We start from the raw sequence: 20,996 nt of genomic DNA, 5'->3' as shown, positions 1-20,996 counted from the left end.
TGTACGTGATTGTGTGGGACCGTGTGTGTGTGTGTGTGTGTGTGTGTGCATGCATGCATATGTGCCTGCATGTTTCTCTGCCACGTGACCAGCATGCCTGTCTGAGTGGGGGGTTGGGACTGAGCTAATAGTATTATCAGGCTGGCTGTAGGAGCCTACAGTGGGGGAGCAGCCTGTGTCTGTAAGACCACCCCAGCACAATGATTGTTAAGGTGTCAGCATGCTTCGGTTCGGCTGGCGTCTAGCTGAACTCGGCAAACTAGGCGAAATGACGAGTGTGCTCACATACTCCCTTAAAAGACCTTCGCTTGAAAAACAAGAAAAAACTGCAATAGTAATGTTTGTCCATTTTGAGACGCCGTATACACTTCCTCAAATAGTCAGAATTAATCTAAGATAACTCAAAAAATCGGTCATTAATTTAGACGTTTTTGCAGAGGAGATCTTAGTGGCATAATTTTACATCTAACTAAGATGTTTGGTGCAGTATTTCTCAAGTATATATTTTTTGCATGTAAATGAGGAGATGGATAGTAGGGAGGGGATGGATGGGAGGGGGGGAGGGAGGGTAGGGAGGGGATGGAGGGGAGGGAGGGTAGGGAGGGGAGGGAGGGGATGGAGGGTAGGGAGGGGATGGAGGGGAGGGAGGGTAGGGAGGGGATGGAGGGAGGGTAGGGAGGGGAGGGAGGGGATGGAGGGTAGGGAGGGGAGGGAGGGTAGGGAGGGGAGGGAGGGGAGGGAGGGGATGGAGGGGAGGGAGGGGAGGGAGGGAGGGGAGGGAGGGTAGGGAGGGTAGGGAGGGGATGGAGGGTAGGGAGGGGAGGGAGGGTAGGGAGGGGAGGGAGGGTAGGGAGGGGAGGGAGGTGATGGAGGGTAGGGAGGGGATGGAGGGTAGGGAGGGGAGGGAGGGGATGGAGGGTAGGGAGGGGATGGAGGGTAGGGAGGGGAGGGAGGGGAGGGAGGTGATGGAGGGTAGGGAGGGGATGGAGGGTAGGGAGGGGAGGGAGGGGATGGAGGGTAGGGAGGGGATGGAGGGGAGGGAGGGGATGGAGGGTAGGGAGGGGATGGAGGGTAGGGAGGGGATGGAGGGTAGGGAGGGGAGGGAGGGGATGGAGGGTAGGGAGGGGATGGAGGGGAGGGAGGGGATGGAGGGTAGGGAGGGTAGGGAGGGGAGGGAGGTGATGGAGGGGAGGGAGGTGATGGAGGGGATGGAGGGTAGGGAGGGGAGGGAGGGGATGGAGGGTAGGGAGGGGATGGAGGGGAGGGAGGGTAGGGAGGGGAGGGAGCGTAGGGAGGGTAGGGAAGGGAGGGAGGGTAGGGAGGGTAGGGAGGAGAGGGAGGGTAGGCAGGGGATGGAGGGATGGAGGGGAGGGAGGGGATGGAGGATAGGGGGATGGAGGATATGGAGGGGAAAGCCTCAAATCAAATGCTCCCGAGGGGGTTACAGCTAGAAGTCAGGGTTGGCTGATCACACACTGCTTTCTGAAATTGCATAGTGTTTTTATAGCTACCTACCTGCTGAAAAACAACCTCATCAGGAGATGAAAACATTACAGTAAAGCACCCTGCCTCTTTATTCCTATCCTCCTCCTCCTCCCTCTCTCACTAGGACATTCTCCTAAATATTTTGGTTTCTTCCTAACATGCTGGGGGCTGTTAGCAGAAAGCTTCCTCCCTGTGTGTGTGTGTGCAGAGCAGCAGGCGTGATCTGAATGTGCTGATACTACACTGTTGTCTACTGTGAAAGATCTAACAAAATGGTGCAAGCGAGTTCAATTACACAATATAAAATGGGGGTTTAGGGTAGGCCTATAGACTACAGTAGAGTCAGTGTAAAGAGGTTTGGGTTCATATCTCCATGCCTGCCTGCCACACAGCATAGTCTTCCTATCTAATCCTATTCACTCACACTCTGATTAGAAAATCCCAAAGCTGTTTTCTTAATTAAGTATTTTTGTAATCCTTTGTGTGTGTGAGTGTGTGTGTGTGGGGGGGGGGGGGGTTGTGTTTGTGTTTGCGGGTGTGTGAGCGCAGATACCGTGCCAGTGTTTTTGCTTCTTTCTGTCTGTGTGTGCGAATATTGGTGTGTGATTGCTTTTGTTTGTGCGTGTGTGTGTTTTGTCAATATGTTAGTGTGTGTGTGAGCTCATAAGTCGACAGCCTGCAGACTGAAGCATAAATCCCTTGTGCAGATCCCTGGGGGGGGGGGGCAGTTTACAGACCCATTCATAAGGAGGGGTATTTTCTCACGGAGCCCAGGCAGCTCAGGGCCAGCAGCACCACACCACTGTCAGTGTAATCCCCTCAGGATAGGTTCCACTGTGTTACACACACACACGCAACACACACACAACACACGTTCTACACGCTCCAGCCGCTGCTGTAGGTTCATTTACCTCAGTCGATCTACAAACATGTAGCCTTTTAGCTATACAATTGTAATATTATACCCCTGAAAGGGGGGAAATATGAGAAATGATTCACACTGACATGTAGCATCAGCGACTGTTCAGTCAGTTGTAATGATGAATTGCATAAAATCATCAACCCTTTACATACATCTCTTTTCTCAAATGACGTAGCGTTGACATTTCTATTCCTAGGCATTACTAATCAAGCGCAGTACAAACAGACATCAATGGAGCGCACAGATTATCGTATTATCACGTTCAGATGAATTATTAGAATATTACTTACGATTCTGTATTAATATCAGTGATGTAGTGGTAAAAATAAAGCTGGGTAATGGTTAAACTATAAACTCCAGTGGGCGATCGAGATAAGACGATCAACCATCTATATAAACGAAAACATATGACATTTTTAGAACTGTATTGTTTGCATTATGATTGTATTTTCATGTAGGCCTATAGGGAAGATAGGCCATGTGGAGATCACAGATACCATAAAAAAAACGTAGGGGCGTAGATCAGAAAACCAGTCAGTATCTGGTGTGATCAACATTTGACTGTTGATTGTGGCCTGTGAAATGTTGTCCGACTCCTCTTCAATGGCTGTCCGAAGTTGCTGGATATTGGCGGGAACTAGAATACGCTGTCGTACACGTCGATCCAGAGCATCCCAAACATGCTCAATGGGTGACATGTCTGATGAGAACTGGGACATTTTCAGCTACCAGGAATTGTGTACAGATCCTTGAGACATGGGGCCGTGCATTATAATGCTGAAACATGAGGTGATGGCAGCAGATGAATGGCACAACAATGGGACTCAGGATCTTATCTCTGTGCATTCAAATTGCCATTGAAAATTGCAATTGTGTTCGTTGTCCGTAGCTTATGCCTGCCCAAACCATAACCCTACCACCACAATGGGCACTCTGTTCACAACGTTGACATCGCCCACAACATTGACATCGCCCACACGTCGCCATACACGATGTCTGTCATCTGCCCGGTACAGTTGAAACCGGGATTCATCCATGAAGAGCACACTTCTCCAGCGTGCCAGTGGCCATCAAAGGTGAGCATTTGCCCACTGAAGTCGGTTACAACGCCAAACTGCAGTCAGGTCAAGACCCTGATGATGACGACGAGCACGCAGATGAGCTTCCCTGAGATGGTTAATAACAGTTTGTGCAGAAATGATTTGGTTGTGCAAACCCATAGTTTCATCAGCTGTCCAGGTGGCTGGTCTCAGACGATCCCGCAGGTGAAGAAGCAGGATGTGGAGGTCCTGGGGTGGTGTGGTTACACGTGGTCTGCTGTTGTGAGGCTGGTTGGACGTACTGCCAAATTCTCTAAAACAACGTTGGTGGCGTCTTATGGTGGAGAAATTAACATTAAGTTCTCTGGCAACAGCTCTGGTGGACATTCCTGCAGTCAGCATGCCAATTGCACACTCACTCAACTTCAGACATCTGTGGCATTTTATTGTCCCCAGCACAAGGTGCACCTGTGTAATGATCATGCTGTTTAATCAGCTTCTTGATATGCCACACCTGTCTGGTGGATGGATTATCTTGGCATAGGAGAAATGCTCACTAACAGGGAATTAAACCCTTTTTGTGCGTATGGAATATTTCTGGGATCTTTTATTTCAGCTCATGAAACATGGGACCAACACTTTACATGTTGAGGACCTCGGTGTCCTCATATGTAGTTACGGCCCTGGCTACAGTGAACTTGGGGGTATCACTGGCACCTTGTGTAGGCTGGTCTGTCCCAAGTTCTCAATCCCCACTCCTCACGGGACCCTGGAACATGTCAGTGTGCCCTCGGCCTACAAAATGCTGCCACACTCTGTTCTCCCTCCACACACACAGAGAATGGTGGGTGGTGTGCCAACTAGGGCAGGGCAGTGCTGGGGGGCTGAGCATGGAGAGGAGAGGAGAATGCTGGGTTGTTAGGCACCAGGCAGGATGAGGATCTGCTCATGGGAGCCAAACGGGGCTACTGCCAGAACTAGAATTACAGCTCTCTCTGTGAATCACTGTAACACTCCATCAGACTATCTAGCCTGTCTGCAGGAGTGTAGGCCTAACTCACCTACCACACGGGGGACATGTGGACTTGAGAGGAGAAGGACATGTAGAGATGAAAGACAAGAGAGCTTGCACCCCTGTAGTTAACTTAAGTATGTTGTGCCTGATCTGTGCCTGTGTGGTTTACAGGGATAGTGCTATTGGTCTGTTATTTGCTCTATGTGCGTGTGTTGGTGCGTCTCTGTGTATGTATCAACTATAATACCTATGAAACATCAGTAGTGGTGGTATTAGTAGTAAACTGTGGGTGGGCCTGTATAAAGCCAGTCTGTGGTCTCAGTTGGGTTCTGAGGCTGTAAAGCCTGTGTGATGTGGGATGAGTTCTACGTGTGTGTCTGCGTCACGCCTCCTCCTCCCTACTCCTCCTCCTTTCCGCCTCATCCTCCCATCCCATCATGCTCTCTGTCTTGCTCTCTGAGGGCTTGCTGAACCTCCGTACACATTCCAACAACACTGACGCACATCACAGCTGCCAACCCATAGGATGCTTCCTCCCTCTCTCTCAAGTATGATTTCACAGTAAAATAAACTGAAGAAGTGTCACTAATTTCACAGTTTAGTAATCCTGTTGGCTTACATGTCAGATATGGTGGTTTGAAGGGGGATGTTTTACTATAGTCCATTACACCATTGACAGTCAGCAGCATGGTTTGATAGCCTTGTAATGGCCTCGTTAGGTATAGATAAAGCAAGTGTGTCTTGCTATAGATGGGTTAGCTCACAACGTCACGAAAACCATGTGCACGCTTCAATGGGACAGACGTCTGTGAGCTGTTGGGATTCTGGATGGCCAGATAGCTAGCAACAATGACAAGAAACTGCCATGTGGGGAATCGGAGGTGACTCGTTTCAGCTAGTTTCATCTTGTTCTTGATACCATGTCTTGTTTTGAGGCGTTTTGACTGATTTCATTACAATGCAAATATGTCTAAAATTACCTAGCTAGCTAACCAACATCTGTAACGATGTATTTGAGAGACAACAAGTTTATTAATTTGTATTTAACTAGGCAAGTCAGTTAAGAACAAATTCTTATTTACAATGACGGCCTACACCGGCCAAACCCGGACTCCCAATCATGGCCGGATGTGATACAGCCCGGGATCGAACCAGGGTCTGTAGTGATGCCTCTAGCACTGAGATGCAGTGCCTTAGAACGCTGCTCCACTCGGGAGCCCGAGTGCTCTTCGTGCCAATGTATTTATGTTTTCAATAAACATTGGAAATTAAATATAGTTTACATTTTGTCAGCAATCTAAGCCAACCCTGTCTGTTTTGCCCCATAGTTGTGCATGCGTCGGTTTTGTTGCTAAACAACCAACACGTCTATAGGAGAGAATATAGTATGGCCTACTGTCTAATGATAAGATGTGAAACTGCTATATTTCTCTATTTCAGTATTTCAGTCCTGCCTGTGTGTGGGAGAACATTCTGTTCTGTCCATATTTCCTGGACTGGACTCTAGCTGCTGGTTGATATTAGAGCAGTCTTGTTGTCGTATGACATTCTCCGCAGCTGCTCATTGCGTAGCAGAGTAGAGCATTCGCTCCTTTGCCACTCACAGGAAGTGATGTCACATCCACCGCCCACGTTGCCAACTATACTCCCTGGGGCTTGTTGCCAGGCAACCCCAAAGTGTCATTGTGGATAGGATTATGGAAGTGTAATATAATCTGGAGGAGGAGGAGTAAAGTGAGAAAGATAGCCTAAGTCCCAACAACAACACAACATGTTCAAGGAGACCGTGAGAGCTCTAGTATTGACAGACTGTGGGAGAAACGCTCAGCCTCCTACAGACCACAGTGTGTGTGTGTGCACATAAATGCGTGGTTATTTGTATAATAACTGTGTGTGTATGTTTTGTGCCTTCTCTCTAGCACGCTCTCTCTCGCTTTGGCTCCATCTAAACCACCAGAGCCAATATCAGTCCTGATTTAGTGGAAAATGTTCAGAGGGGATAGTGTATCCTAGACCTAGCCTAGCGTGTGGTCGAGGACCAGTGTGTGAGGCCGAGGCCAGCTTAGTGTGACTGAGACAGGCTAGACTCTGGCTGTGGTAATGGCTGTAAGCACTAGGGAGGATGAATGACTGGCTGGTTGAATGACTGGCTGGCTGTGTTTGGCTGGCTGACTGGCTGACTGGTTTTCCTGGCTGGCTGTTGGTGTGGCACCTTCATTCGCCCCTTCAGTGTTTCTGTGTCTGTGTGAGAATCACAGCTTCAGCTCCACTGTACTTAACTAGAGACAGGCTAGCACTGTCACAGCACATACATCGCCCTGCGTAATTATTGGGACAGTGAAGCATTTCTTCTTCTTTTGGCTCTATACTCAAAGTTTGGATTTGATATCGAACAATGACAGCGAGGTTGAAGTGCAGACTGTCAGCTTTAATTTGAGGGTATTTTCATCCATATCGGGTGAACCGTTTTAGAAATTACAGCACTTTTTTTACATAGTCCCCCCATTTTAGGGGACCAAAAGTACTGGGACAAATTCACTTATATGTGTATTAAAGTAGTAGAAAGTGAGAAAGTTAGACGTACAAATATCATATCCCCAAGACATGTGAACCTCTCACCATTACAATACCAGGGGAGGTTAGTGTTGTTTTGGGGGGGGTATGATATTTGTGCATCTGTAACTTTCCCACTCATCATTATTCAGGATTCATTCAGGATTATCCGTAATCATGGTAGCAACCACATTAATGTAGAAGTGTTTAGAAACATATTCTATTCTTATTTAGAATAAAAGACTCCAAAATGACACAATACATTATTTACTATTCATATCTATTGGGCACAAAATAATCTGAAACACAACCAAAACAAACAGCAAATGCATCCAACAAGTTTCTAGAGTCATAAGCTTGATGTAGTCATTGCCTGCTATGAATATGGGACCAAATACTTAACTTTTTACTACTTTAATACACATAAGTGAATTTGTCCCAATACTTTTGTTCCCCTAAAATGGGGGGACTACGTACAAAAATGCTGTAATTTCTAAACGGTTCGCCCGATATGGATGAAAATACCCTCAAATTAAAGCTGACAGTCTGCACTTTAACCTCATAGTCATTGTTTGATTACAAATCCAAGCTGTTGGTGTATAGATCCAAAATAAGAAAAAATGCTTCCCAATAATTACGGAGGGCACTGTAGTTAGCTCTGTGTACGTGTGTATGCGTGAGTGCCTGTTTCAGAGTGGTTGGTGTTGTGTGAGAAGGAATCTACTTACTCCGTGTCTGCTCGTGTGAGCGTTGCCGTGTTTTGGAGCATATCAGACAGAGCTAGAGAGCTTCTGTTCCGGTTGCTGTGAGAGAGAACAGAGAGGGGAGAAGGGAGGAGGAAGACAAGGTGAGAGATAATGTGCATGACAGAGGGAATGAGGGAGGAATGATCAGGAGCACACACAGAGAGAAGACAGGAGTACGGCCCCGGGAGGGAGGGAGGGAGGGAGGGAGCTGTTGTAATATCTCTGTGTGTCTGATCTCAGGCTATGTAGGGCGTTTAGAGCACTTTACACCAAACCTCTCTGAACCTGATCTGAATGGAGGATTCCTCTGTCTCCTCTCTCTCCATCTTCAGATACAAGAGAACAGACATAGGCCTGTACAATACTGACATATACAGACGTATACAGTACATGTCTAGGCTGAGGATTTCACAGTAGAGGTCTTCACGGATCCACTTGTACCCGAATACCTGAGACCCGATCCGGGACCTAAAAGGGTCGGGATCCAGAATTCTGATATGATTGTCACGGGTCTCGTATATGTATAATTTTAACTGACTTGTACGGAAGGACCCATACATATCCGAACGCAACTGCTGCAGTAGGGAGAGAGCAATTGTATAATTTATGCTGCTGCTCTTTGCTTTTCACGAGAGTGGCATGTGTAGCTTGCTGTTGTTGTTGGCCAATCATAAGTCATCAAAGCTGCAATAGGCTACAGCCATAGAGCCTCCGTGTTAGGAGATATTTAATCAATGGAAGATATAATTAAAATGATGGAATTAAAAGGAGAAGGAGAAGGATAGGCTACAATGACCAAGAGCCAACAGGTAAGCTGCTACTTTATATTCTGAATGGAGTTGTTGTTGTTTAACTGTGCAGGACGAGAAAGCGCATGCATTCTCAATTAGCCTAGCTAGCTAGCTTAACTAGTTTATGCAGTCAAGACAGGTACTACATAATCATATTAGATGATAAATAACCTAGCTATGGCAGCTATTAGTCTACTATAGTGTGAGTCTGCTTGGTTGGTTGCTGTCTCTCGTCTCTTCCTCCTACCTCCCTGTTCCCGTGTCACTCGCTCACACTCTCAGTAGCCTACACACACAGCACAGCCCCTGCTAGAGCGTCACCTCTCTTTACCTCCTCTCCCTCACGCTTCATCAGCTCCATTCCATTGACCAGATTGGCGCACATTCAACAAATCCTATCTAACAAAGTGGATATTTCTCAAATCCGTCATGAGTTATGTATTGTAACAGGCCCACAATGTGGTTACTTAAGTCCGATTTTGATATATTTCGCTGTTTTTGCTGCACAACATTTATAAATTGTCCCTTTTCAGGTTTAAAAGAAGTGACTGTTAAATGCTAACTCCCGCTCGTATAAGCTGGTTAGCATAGCTGGCATACAGAAATCAGTGGTGGTAGTCAAAGTCATTTTTAACTGTAATGCAGTTGATTGGTGACGATGACATGAACATGTGTTGGGGTTGACATCCATATAAGCGTTGTACTCTGATTTTTACCTCAATATAGTGTGCAATACACTTATAAACAATAACCTAAATCTATGCTAATTTTTCATACATTTAATGAGGAGACTCGGGATCTTTCCCCCACGGCCCTTTCCCCCACTCGTTTCCATGGCAATTGAGTTCAATTGACCTCTTTACCGCATCTACAGTATTAGCCTGTTCGATCCAGCCATGCTAGTCTCTGTCTGTCTGCATGGGGATTTGGAATCTGGACTGGCTCTTTGTGTAGCTAGTTGAATCATAAAAGTGGAGAGGGATGGAGGGAGGGATTGGAAGAGAGAGCGAGGGAGGAGGGACAAGAGCAAGAGAGAGGTAGGCGGGAAGAGGCGGAGACTGAGAGAGGGGGTGAGAGAGAGAGAAAGAGAGTGAGACCAGAACGGAAGAAGCGAGAGGGATAACTGAGCCTAAAATCGGTATTTTCCAGCAGGTGGCATAAAACAAATAAAACGATCAACAAGAGAGGAATTTTTGTATGGAGGTCAATGAGAGTGTCGAATTTAGTTCACAAAAAATGTAATGGCTTATTTGCTACATGTGGCTTATTTGATCTAATAGAAGTTTCTTAATGCTTAGGTTTTTACGAGTCTAATGATATTAGTAGGACATCGCGGCATCTTTGAGAAAAAACACTATCAGAGTTTTGCCTGTTGTTCACACGCGTATCTGCCCTCTCATTGGCTAGAATGGTCCCACCTGATCTTGCCTCCTCCTGACTGCCTTCCATTTTTGAAGACATTTATTTTCAGTGTTAGAGTGGCCACTTGAGGATCTGGTCAGTATAATGGATAATATGTGGCAAGACAGAGAGCTAGAGACGGAGAAGGGAGGAGGCTCAGTCACTATCTATATCTCTGTTTTGATCCAATAAAGAGCTTGGCAAATGGAGCAGTGGAAGTCCAGTCTTATATGTTGATAAGAAGACATCAGGCTGGGGCGGACAGACAGACAGACAAGCAGGCAGGCAGACGCACACAGGAGGGAGAGGGGGAGAGAGAGAGAGAGTATTTGTGTCTTTCTCTCAAACTGTACATAGCAGAGATCTATTGTATCAGTTTACTGGTTCATATCTTCCCTGTCTGCAGACACACGGACACACACACACAAACACACAGACTACACACACAATACATATTTTTCTCCCTGAAAAATGTCTCTGCATTCTGCACATGATGAGATATTGACTCACCACAGTCATGGACATATTAGAAGCTTATTCTCACACAATAACCAAGAGGGACATGATTATATTATTGGATATTTGTTATGTAATAATCCCTTACTGAGGTCATTAGGTCATTCAATATGCTAAGGTATTTATTTAGAATATTGTGCTAATGGCCTATATGTGCTAACAGCTAACTGCATGGTTGCTTCCCATGAAAATGTGTGTTTTGATGTGCTATCATTTAAATGTAGAGCAGCCTACTAGAATCGGTCACTATTTGTTTCAAGGTTATTAAAGTGCATTTAATAAGGCATTAAGCAACCATGGAAACAACTAAATCATTCATTTTAAGTGAGACAAAATAAACAGAGCTGGACTGGTAATAACAGTGAAATAGAATAACTAGGCTTACTTAATTATAATTATTTGGGTAATCATTATTTTTTGCCTTTAAAAGATGCAGTGAATAAGACAGCATGTACTGTACTGTACTGTACTACACCGCACGGCATCACACATACTCGTGAGGTCATTTATTTAGCACAACAAGGACAATCTTTATATTATCGTTAATTCATTATTCAGAGACAGTTTCAATGAGACAAAGCAGAAGGAAAGAGGAGAAAATGAAGTCCTGGTTTTCCTATTTTTCCTCTCGTTTAACGGACGTTGATACTTAATGTTTGTCCTATTATCCTTTATTTCAGGAAAATCGTCATTAAATTTGGAGGGATAAAGAAGAAGAGGAAGACAGAGTCATCAGAGGAGGGGTCTGATGAAGAACCTCCGCCTCGAAGATCCTCGAAAGACGATGACTCGGTGAGTCCCTCCCCCAGGCTCCAAGCTGCAGCACGCAAAAGCCTTATGACTGTGGTATTGTGATTGTTAAAGGCATGGAGTCCTTCCCCCTGTCTCCAAGGCTACAGTATGCAGGCTCTTTAAGGCTGCAGAACTCTTATGATAGTGTGTTTGTGATGTTTAAGGCAGGGGTAGATAACTATATTTATTTATTTATTTTATTATTGTTTTGGAGAGGCCATTTCCTCCGCCTGCAGAACGCAGGCCCTTATGTTGAGAGACTCATGTCATATAGACTGGTTCTTATGACAGTGTTGTTGTGATAGTTAAAGCCATGGAGAGTCCTTGGGCTCTCTCGTTGGCCATGCTGCTGCTGCTATTGCTGAGTGGAATGCAGGTGTCACAGCTGTGATATGGGGTCAAAGTACACCGGATGGTTCAGAGTGAGTTCAGGGCCTGACCAACTCAAGAACTAATAGCTCCAGTGTCATTTTACTGGTGTCATTGGTAGAGTTGAGGATTATCTAGGGGTAGGCCTATTCTATACCATGAGGACAGTCCTTATCCATAGACACTGGTGTTGAGGTGGATGATCTGCTCTGTTCCAGTTGACAGAGTATTCTGTGAGTGGGGATGAAAGACTCTCTCACCTAACTCCACTCTCTCCCCCTGCCTGTGTCATAGGGGATTATCCCCCCCCTTCCCTGCCCATGTGTGGGTATAATTATCCTCATTACCCCCCCCCCCCCCCCCCCCCCCCCCAGTCTTAATTAGAGCTGTCTGAAGATGTCATTTAGAATGATGGCCCTGTCCTGTCTGTGGCACTATAAGTGGTGGCGTTAGTAGACAGACAGCTCTGAGATCAGCTACAGCATCATCACCACAGGGGACCCCTCAGCCTGGGAGGCAGCCTGACAGGCAGGGAAGGAGGGACCACTCAGCCTGGGAGGCAGCCTGACAGGCAGGGAAGGAGGGACCACTCAGCCTGGGAGGTAGCCTGACAGGCAGGGAAGGAGGGACCACTCAGCCTGGGAGGCAGCCTGACAGGCAGGGAAGGAGGGACCACTCAGCCTGGGAGGCAGCCTGACAGGCAGGGAAGGAGGGACCACTCAGCCTGGGAGGTAGCCTGACAGGCAGGGAAGGAGGGACCACTCAGCCTGGGAGGTAGCCTGACAGGCAGGGAAGGAGGGACCACTCAGCCTGGGAGGTAGCCTGACAGGCAGGGAAGGAGGGACCACAGCCTGGCAGGCCCAAGTCTTTTATGGTCAGCCTGGGTAATTCTCATCCACAGACACGTTATTAGTTTCAACTGAATGGTATTTAGTATCTCATTAAACTGTGGCTGTCATTAACAGGGTTTCTCTGATGTGTTTGCCTAATAATAAACACTAAGCACGCTTGAATGTCATACATATTGCTGCGGAGTGCATACAACACAGAGACACACGCACTATTGAGAATAGACAGGAATGCCTTCGATGGCTGCCTGCATATTAACCCAATAAAACATAGGAAATGAGTTGAACTGATATTTTGGCTGTTCTGATTTGTATAATACAGAACCTCCGTAATGCTAAACCTCTTTCCCTCACCCCCCTGTAGACTCGTCGGTCGAACCGCCAGGTGAAGAGGAAGAAGTATGCAGAGGAGGGAGAGGCCAGGGTTTCTGATGAGGAGGTGAAGGTCATGGCTAAAGCCAAGAAGACCAGCACTGCTGCAGCACGCAAAGAGCGCGCACAGCAGCTGTTTGTGGTGAGGAGATACTGGCCTGGCCTAGGCATCAATCAATAACATTCAGATGTTCTAGACCAGTGGTCCCCAACTCCAGTCCTCCAGTACCCCCCAACAGTACACATTTTTGTTGTAGCCCCAGACAAACACACCTGATTCAACTTGTCAGCTAGTCGTCAATCCCTCAATGAGTAGAATCAGGTGTCTTGGGCTACAACAGCAATGTGTACTGTTTGGGGTACTGGAGGACTGGAGTTGGGAAACACTGTAAGACTGATAGGTTCTACAGTATCAATACATCTCAAGGCTACATTCTTCATTGCTCTATCATTGCTCTATCTAGTCTAATGTGTGTGTTATAGCAGGACAATGCATCTAAAGGCCATACTGTATTCTGGTTTTACATTGAAAATACATGAAACGGGTGTGTGGTGTATGAAGGTTGTACATGGAGCTGTTAAAGTGTTTTGTTTGCACCTTGTCATTGCTGCAGGAAAACCCCAGTGAGGAGGATGCTGCTGTTGTTGACAAGATCATGTCATCTCGAATAATCAAGAACGAGGTAGGATTACAATCATATCATCTTTAGTGCCACATTCAGTCGAACCTCTCTTTGTAGTACTATAGTATCTTAGTTTGCAGTAGTACATCTACTTACCTTCTGCAATGCGGGTTTGATTGAATTCAATTCCTACTATACTCTGAGTGTACAAAACATTAAGAACACCTTCTTTATATTGCACCCCCCCTTTTTTGCCCTCAGAACAGTCTCAATTCGTAGAGGCATGGACTCTACAAGGTGTCGAAAGCGTTCCACAGGGATGCTGGCCCATGTTGACTCAAATGCTTCCCACAGTTGTGTCAAGTTGGCTGGATGTCCTTTGGGTGGTGGACCATTCTTGACACACGGGAAACTGTTGAGCGTGAAAAACCCAGCAGCGTTGCAGTTCTTGACACAAACTGGAGCGCCTGGCACCTACTACCATACCCTGTTCAAAGGCACTTCGATATTTTGTCTTTCCCTTTCTCCCTCTGAATGGCACACATACACAATCAATGTCTCAAGTGTCTCAAGGCTTAAAAATCCTCCTTTAACCTGTCTCCTCCCCTTCATCTATACTGATTGAAGTGGATTTAACAAGTAACATCAATAAGGGATTGTAGCTTTCACCTGGATTCACCTGGTCAGTCTATGTCCTGGAAAGAGCAGATGTTCCTAATGTTTTGTACACTCAGTATAGATACAGTACAGTATGCGTTCTCTAATATACAGTACCGTACAGATACATAATGATTGGACAAGCATGTTTTGGTGATTTGAACTGAAATCATAACCAGTCTCAAACAAAGGTTGGTGGCACCTGATATTCTGTTCTTAATGTTTTGTACACTCAGTGTATGAAGCGCTTTCAGTCTATAATATTGGTTCCTCTTCTAGGTCGCTCCAGGAGTTATCGTAGAAGTGGAGGAGTTCTTTGTAAAATACAAAAACTAGTAAGGCATTATTTTTCATTCCAATTAAGATAATTGCATGCACATTTTAAAATGTTTGTATTCAACCGAAAAAGCCAAATACAGCATGTTAAACAGAGCGATGTAAGACGCAGCTTGTCATTACTAGTCCTTGTACTACCACTTTGAGATGCCTTTGACTGAGCTCACATGTGACCTCATTGTAGTTTCAGTAGAACCAAATCCAGGTCAGTCTGAAGTGAAGACTAATTTGATGTGTAGTAGATTGTAAATCCTATACAAATGTAAAATGTACAAAATGGCACACATGGAACATGTAAACATAAAGCAAACATATATCCATTTGAAAGATTTACGACATGCTCTAAGAATGTCATAAAAGACATCCAAGGTTTATTTGAAGTTTGTATTAAACGTGTGTGTGTGTGTGTGTGTGTGTGTGTTCTTGTGCGTTCCTGACTCTGTGTGTTGTCCCCCTCTCTGTCTCTCTCAGCTCCTACCTCCACTGTGAGTGGGCCACAGAGCAGCAGCTGGAGAAAGACAAGAGGATTCAGCAGAAGATCAAACGTTTCAAGATTAAACAGGCACAGAGGGCCCACTTCTTTGCAGATGTAAGACCCTTTCACAGCAGTTTGTGTGTTCGTGTGCGTTTGTGTGTGTGCACGCATGCCGGTGTGTGTGTGTTTGCCTGTTTTGCGCAGGCGTGTTTGCATGCATCTATGTAGTGTGCTTTAGGCCTTGATATGTTCATGCTACCCACCCATACAGTCATACAGTGTGTTTCTTTCCCCCCAGACTCCAGATGACCTGAAGGTGGTTTTGTTTGTCTGACTATGGCTTCCTGTGTGTTTTCAGATGGAGGAGGATCCCTTTAACCCTGACTATGTGGAGGTAGACAGAGTACTGGAGGTGTCCTATTGTGAAGACAAGGACACAGGAGAGGTAAGAGGGGGGGGGCTCTCATTCACAACAAATGAGAGATGATTAGCCTGCCTTTTGTTGGAAAGAGAGAGAGAGACTGAGTGTGTGTACATTGTGTGTGTGTGTATGTCCTTGAGTGTGTCTCATCTCCCCATTTGTAGAAGATACTATTGTAAAGCATGGGGTCGTTCCATACATGTATATTATGGTTGTTGTCTCTCTTACTTTAGCTGATGGTGTAGCTACTAGTGTTGCTTGGTGTACCGGTACCACGGTAATACCAACATTTTAGAATACCGTAGTACCGTTTCATATGATACTACCAAATTGTTCAGCCCTACCGATCTAAAGAACCTGCTGGCGCCAGTTGAATTTAAGCATCTGCCACTAGTCTCTTGCATGCGCAGGTCCAATAATATCCACTTCACTTTCATGCACAGATCATGTGGCAGCTGTAATCAGCCTCATCCCCTACCAGCCCCCACTCACCTGCTTCTCTCCGTCCCATCTTCATACATTTACATTTTACATTTTTAGTCATTTAGCAGACGCTCTTATCCAGAGCGACTTACATTATCTTTTTATTTTAAAAAATTCATACTGGCCCCCCGTGGGAATCGAACCCACAACCCTGGCGTTGCAAACGCCATGCTCTACCAACTGAACTACATCACTGCCGGTCATTCCCTCCCCTACCCTGGACGATGCTGGGCCAATTGTGCGACGCCCCATGGGTCTCCCGGTCGCGGCCGGCTACGACAGAGCCTGGCCATACGCATCTATTCCTCCATCAGGTTTTGGAATAGAATTTAGCCGTGATGGCGAGCGGGGATGGAGACTGTGATGAGACTTCTGTTGTTAGATTTGTACATTTGTTACATTGGAGCAGCGCGCAGAGCGAGCAAATTTGGTACATTGTGTAATTTAATCTCCTGTTATAACCAAGAGCACAGGCCAGTCTGATCAGACTTTGCAAGTTCACTGTCATGCAGCCTCTGAGTGTCAGAGAGGGATAATGGAGCACCGCTTCGCGACAGGCATGCTTGCAGCTTTACGGCAAAGAAAATGGCTTGTCCCTAGCCTAAACGGTTCAAAAATCTATTTATTTCTGGTGCTCCTTAAATTCAGTTTGGTGCCTAACGTTTTAAAAGTTAGGAGCAGTATGTGTGTTTGTGGGAGAGAGAGAGTGGTGTGTATTTATGAGAGGGAGGGAGATAGAGTGTGTGTGTGTCTGTGTTAACTGACGATTAAAGAAGGTTTCATGCAGTGTTTTCCCCTTACTGACACAATGACATACATACAGTGAACAGTGTGAAGTTACATTTGATATGTGTTGTATTGAGTAGAAGTGTGTGTTGTTTTAACTCACATCATATCTTTCTCTCTCTCTTTCTTTCTCCCTCCCTCCCCCTCCCTCCCCCCCCTCTCTCCATCCCTCTTCCCCCAACAGGTGGTGTACTACCTGGTTAAGTGGTGCTCTCTGCCCTATGAAGACAGTACGTGGGAACTGAAGGGGGATGTGGACCAGAGTAAAATAGAGGAGTTTGAGCAGCTGCAGGCAGCAAGGCCAGACTCCCGGAGGACGGTAAGCCACCTTTATTCAACCTCCTTTCTCTTCTCTTCCTCTCTCTTCTCTTCTTTTCTCTCCTTTTCTGTTCTCTTTTCTCATCTCTCTTTCCTTCTCCTCCTCTAACATTCTCTACCCCCCCAGGAGCGTCCCCCAGCCAGCCTGTGGAAGAAGAGGGATCAGTCGAGGGAGTACATGAACAGTAACGTCCTCAGGGACTACCAGCTGGAGGGAGTCAACTGGCTCCTCTTCAACTGGTACAACAGGTCAGTAGGGTCCCCCAAGGCTGCGCGCACACACACACACACACGTTTCTACGCACGTGCACAGATACACACACACATACACACACACACACACTGTAGCTGTATGCATGTGCAAACACAAACACAGACACACACAGTGTTCTACTGCCCTGAGCAGATTCTGACGAGTCAGAAACACAGGGTTATTCCAGACTTCAGATCCTCTGGTTGTAGCATACTGTATCCCAGCCAGAGAGACAAGGGCTGGACTGTCAGATTGCTAAGTAGTGCAGAAGAGAAGCTAGTGAAGCAGCGAGCTGACAGCATGTCTGTACCGGAGCACAGAGACAGGGAGACGCTTGCTCAGAGCCTGCTGATTTCTAGCTTGGTTTAGGATTCAAAACCTGTGGAGAATGTGGTTAATAGGTTTGGACGGTATGCCGTATATATGGTATATACCGTATACCGGGGTATTTAGAAATACCAACGGTATGATTTTTGTTTTGTTTTGTTTTTGGGGGGGTTTGGGGCGCCCTAAAGCTCAGAGGGGTGAGTGCTACGCCACTACTTATAACTATAAGTTAACGATCTAAGATTAACCAAATAAATGATCTCCTGCTCAGGGCGCCAGCTATGCATTTGGTTTGCTAACTTGCTAGCTAAGTGGCTAGCTTGCAAGATCACACTTCTTGGTTACAGCAGAGACAATCAAGATCCCTACTGCTTCATTTTTTGCCGTTGCTGACAGGTGTATAAAATGTAGCACACCGCCATGCAATCTCCAGAGACAAACATTGGCAGTAAAATGGCCCGTACTGAAGAGCTCAGTGACTTTCAATGTGGCACCGTGTGTGTATGTATGTGTGTGTGTGTATGTATATATTTTACGTTTGGAAATAAATAGTGCCCCTTTTGTGCACTGCCAGTAATACCATATACCTTGGTATGGTACAGGAACGGTATGAAGGTATGAAAATACTGCCCAACCCTAGTGGTTAATAACAGCATAAACATGCAAAACAGTACTGGAAAACACTGCACTACGCCACATAGGCTATATGAAAAGATTGCAAGGTTGTCTGTCTTGCTTTGTACAGTATCTTTGAAAACGGTTCTCAGAGAGGATGCTTTCATTGACTGAAGGTTTTCTTGGTTGTCTGTCTTGATTTGTGTCTTAGTCTTAAAAACGGTTTTACTGAGAACGTTTTCATTGACTTATCTTTCAGTATAGCTTGTTTGGTTTAGAGACATTGTCACTGCACAGAGGTAGTGTTGAGGTTTTCCTGTGTTGTGTTTAGAGCGTGCAGTGATTTGGCTGAGTTAACATTATTAGCCTGTGTGCCTCTGAGGCTTGTGGATTGGCCCACAGAGCTGTTCACTGTTCTACACTGCTCAAAAAAATAAAGGGAACACTAAAATAACACATCCTAGATCTGAATGAATGAAATAATCTTATTAAATACTTTTCTTTACATAGTTGAATGTGCTGACAACAAAATCACACAAAAATTATCAATGGAAATTAAATGTATCAACCCATGGAGGTCTGGATTTGGAGTCACCCTCAAAATTAAAGTGGAAAACCACACTACAGGCTGATCCAACTTTGATGTAATGTCCTTAAAACAAGTCAAAATAAGGCTCAGTAGTGTGTGTGGCCTCCACGTGCCTGTATGACCTCCCTACAACGCCTGGGCATGCTCCTGATGAGGTGGTGGATGGTCTCCTGAGGGATCTCCTCCCAGACCTGGACTAAAGCATCCGCCAACTCCTGGACAGTCTGTGGTGCAACGTGGCGTTGGTAGATGGAGCGAGACATGATGTCCCAGATGTGCTCAATTGGATTCAGGTCTGGGGAACGGGCGGGCCAGTCCATAGCATCAATGCCTTCCTCTTGCAGGAACTGCTGACACACTCCAGTCACATGAGGTCTAGCATTGTCTTGCATTAGGAGGAACCCAGGGCCAACCGCACCAGCATATGGTCTCACAAGGGGTCTGAGGATCTCATCTCGGTACCTAATGGCAGTCAGGCTACCTCTGGCGAGCACATGGAGTGCTGTGCGGCCCCCCAAAGAAATGCCACCCCACACCATGACTGACCCACCGCCAAACCGGTCATGCTGGAGGATGTTGCAGGCATCAGAACGTTCTCCACGGCGTCTCCAGACTCTGTCACGTCTGTCATGTGCTCAGGGTGAACCTGCTTTCATCTGTGAAGAGCACAGGGCGCCAGTGGCGAATTTGCCAATCTTGGTGTTCTCTGGCAAATGCCAAACGTCCTGCACGGTGTTGGGCTGTAAGCACAACCCCCACCCTCATGGAGTCTGTTTCTGACCGTTTGAGCAGACACATGCACATTTGTGGCCTGCTGGAGGTAATTTTGCAGGGCTCTGGCAGTGCTCCTCCTGCTCCTCCTTGCACAAAGGCGGAGGTAGCAGTCCTGCTGCTGGGTTGTTGCCCTCCTACGGCCTCCTCCACGTCTCCTGATGTACTGGCCTGTCTCCTGGTAGCGCCTCCATGTTCTGGACACTACTCTGACAGACACAGCAAACCTTCTTGCCACAGCTCGCATTGATGTGCCATCCTGGATGAGCTGCACTACCTGAGCCACTTGTGTGGGTTGTAGACTCCGTCTCATGCTACCACTAGAGTGAAAGCACCGCCACCTGCAAAACCAGTCCTTTATTGGGGTTGTCTTGCTAATTGCCTATAATTTCCACCTGTTGTCTATTCCATTTGCACAACAGCATGTGAAATGTATTGTCAATCAGTGTTGCTTCCTAAGTGGACAGTTTGATTTCACAGAAGTGTGATTGACTTGGAGTTACATTGTGTTGTTTAAGTGTTCCCTTTATTTTTTTGAGCAGTGTACTATCAACATGCTGCTGGTGGGGAAAGGAAAGAGGAGGAAGAGAGGAAGAGAGAGAAAGATGGAGAGATGGAGAGATAGAGGGAGACAGAGAGAGAGAGATATGGAGAGACAGAGCGAGGGAGAGAGAAAGCGAGTGTGGAACACATCCAAAAAGCATCTTTGTCTGTAGCCAGGCTGTAGTGTTGCTACTGGGACTGTGTTTCAGAGTGCTGTGAAGTTCTTAAAGGCCCAATGCAGCCATTTTTATCTCAATATCAAATCATTTCTGGGTAACAATCAAGTACCTTACTTTGATTGTTTTCAATTAAAACCTCTTAAATGTAAAGTCCCCATATTTGGGGACCCTATTCGATTTTTCTTATTAAATTCAGTCTGGTATGAGAACGGAAGCCCCTATCTGCAATAGCAGGGTGTCTGCGGAAAGCTGAGTATCTTGGCTATTGATCGGCGCCTTCAAATCTTTGGTATGACTTACTACCATATACAGTTGAAGTCGGAAGTTTACATACACTTAGGTTGGAGTCATTAAAGCTCGTTTTTCAACCACTCCACAAATTTCTTGTTAACAAACTATAGTTTTGGCAAGTCGGTTAGGACATCTACTTTGTGCATGACACAAGTAATCTTTCTAACAATTGTTTACAGACAGATTATTTCACTTATAATTCACTGTATCACAATTCCAGTGGGTCAGAAGTTTACATACACTAAGTTGGCTTTAGAAGCTTTTGATAGGCTAATTGACATCATTTGAGTCAATTGGAGGTGTACCTGTGGATGTATTTCAATGCCTACCTTCAAACTCAGTGCCTCTTTGCTTGACATCATGGGAAAATCAAAAGAAATCGGCCAAGACCTCCGAAAAAAGATTGTAGACCTCCACAAGTCTGGTTCATCCTTGGGAGCAATTTCCAAACGCCGGAAGGTACCACGTTCATCTGTACA

General features: G+C 46.0%; 1 protein-coding gene across 6 annotated transcripts in view; it reads left to right on the top strand.

Annotated features, from left to right (window-relative positions):
- Positions 1-20,996, top strand: part of LOC311111201 (chromodomain-helicase-DNA-binding protein 9-like) — a 109,414-nt gene that overhangs the window by 47,863 nt on the left and 40,555 nt on the right. For all 6 annotated transcript variants that reach the window (XM_084153906.1, XM_084153905.1, XM_084153904.1 and 3 more), the window contains 8 exons: positions 11,150-11,261; positions 12,843-12,992; positions 13,465-13,533; positions 14,410-14,465; positions 14,938-15,055; positions 15,300-15,386; positions 16,816-16,950; positions 17,077-17,198. In XM_084153906.1, coding sequence (XP_084010032.1) covers positions 11,150-11,261; positions 12,843-12,992; positions 13,465-13,533; positions 14,410-14,465; positions 14,938-15,055; positions 15,300-15,386; positions 16,816-16,950; positions 17,077-17,198 — 849 coding nt within the window. The remainder of the gene's footprint in view (positions 1-11,149; positions 11,262-12,842; positions 12,993-13,464; positions 13,534-14,409; positions 14,466-14,937; positions 15,056-15,299; positions 15,387-16,815; positions 16,951-17,076; positions 17,199-20,996) is intronic.

Source organism: Coregonus lavaretus, assembly GCF_964263955.1.
Source record: "Coregonus lavaretus genome assembly, chromosome: 37".
NCBI lineage: Eukaryota > Metazoa > Chordata > Actinopteri > Salmoniformes > Salmonidae > Coregonus > Coregonus lavaretus.
The sequence above is the reverse complement of the archived record's forward strand: the minus strand, read 5'-3'. Positions and strand labels throughout refer to the sequence as shown.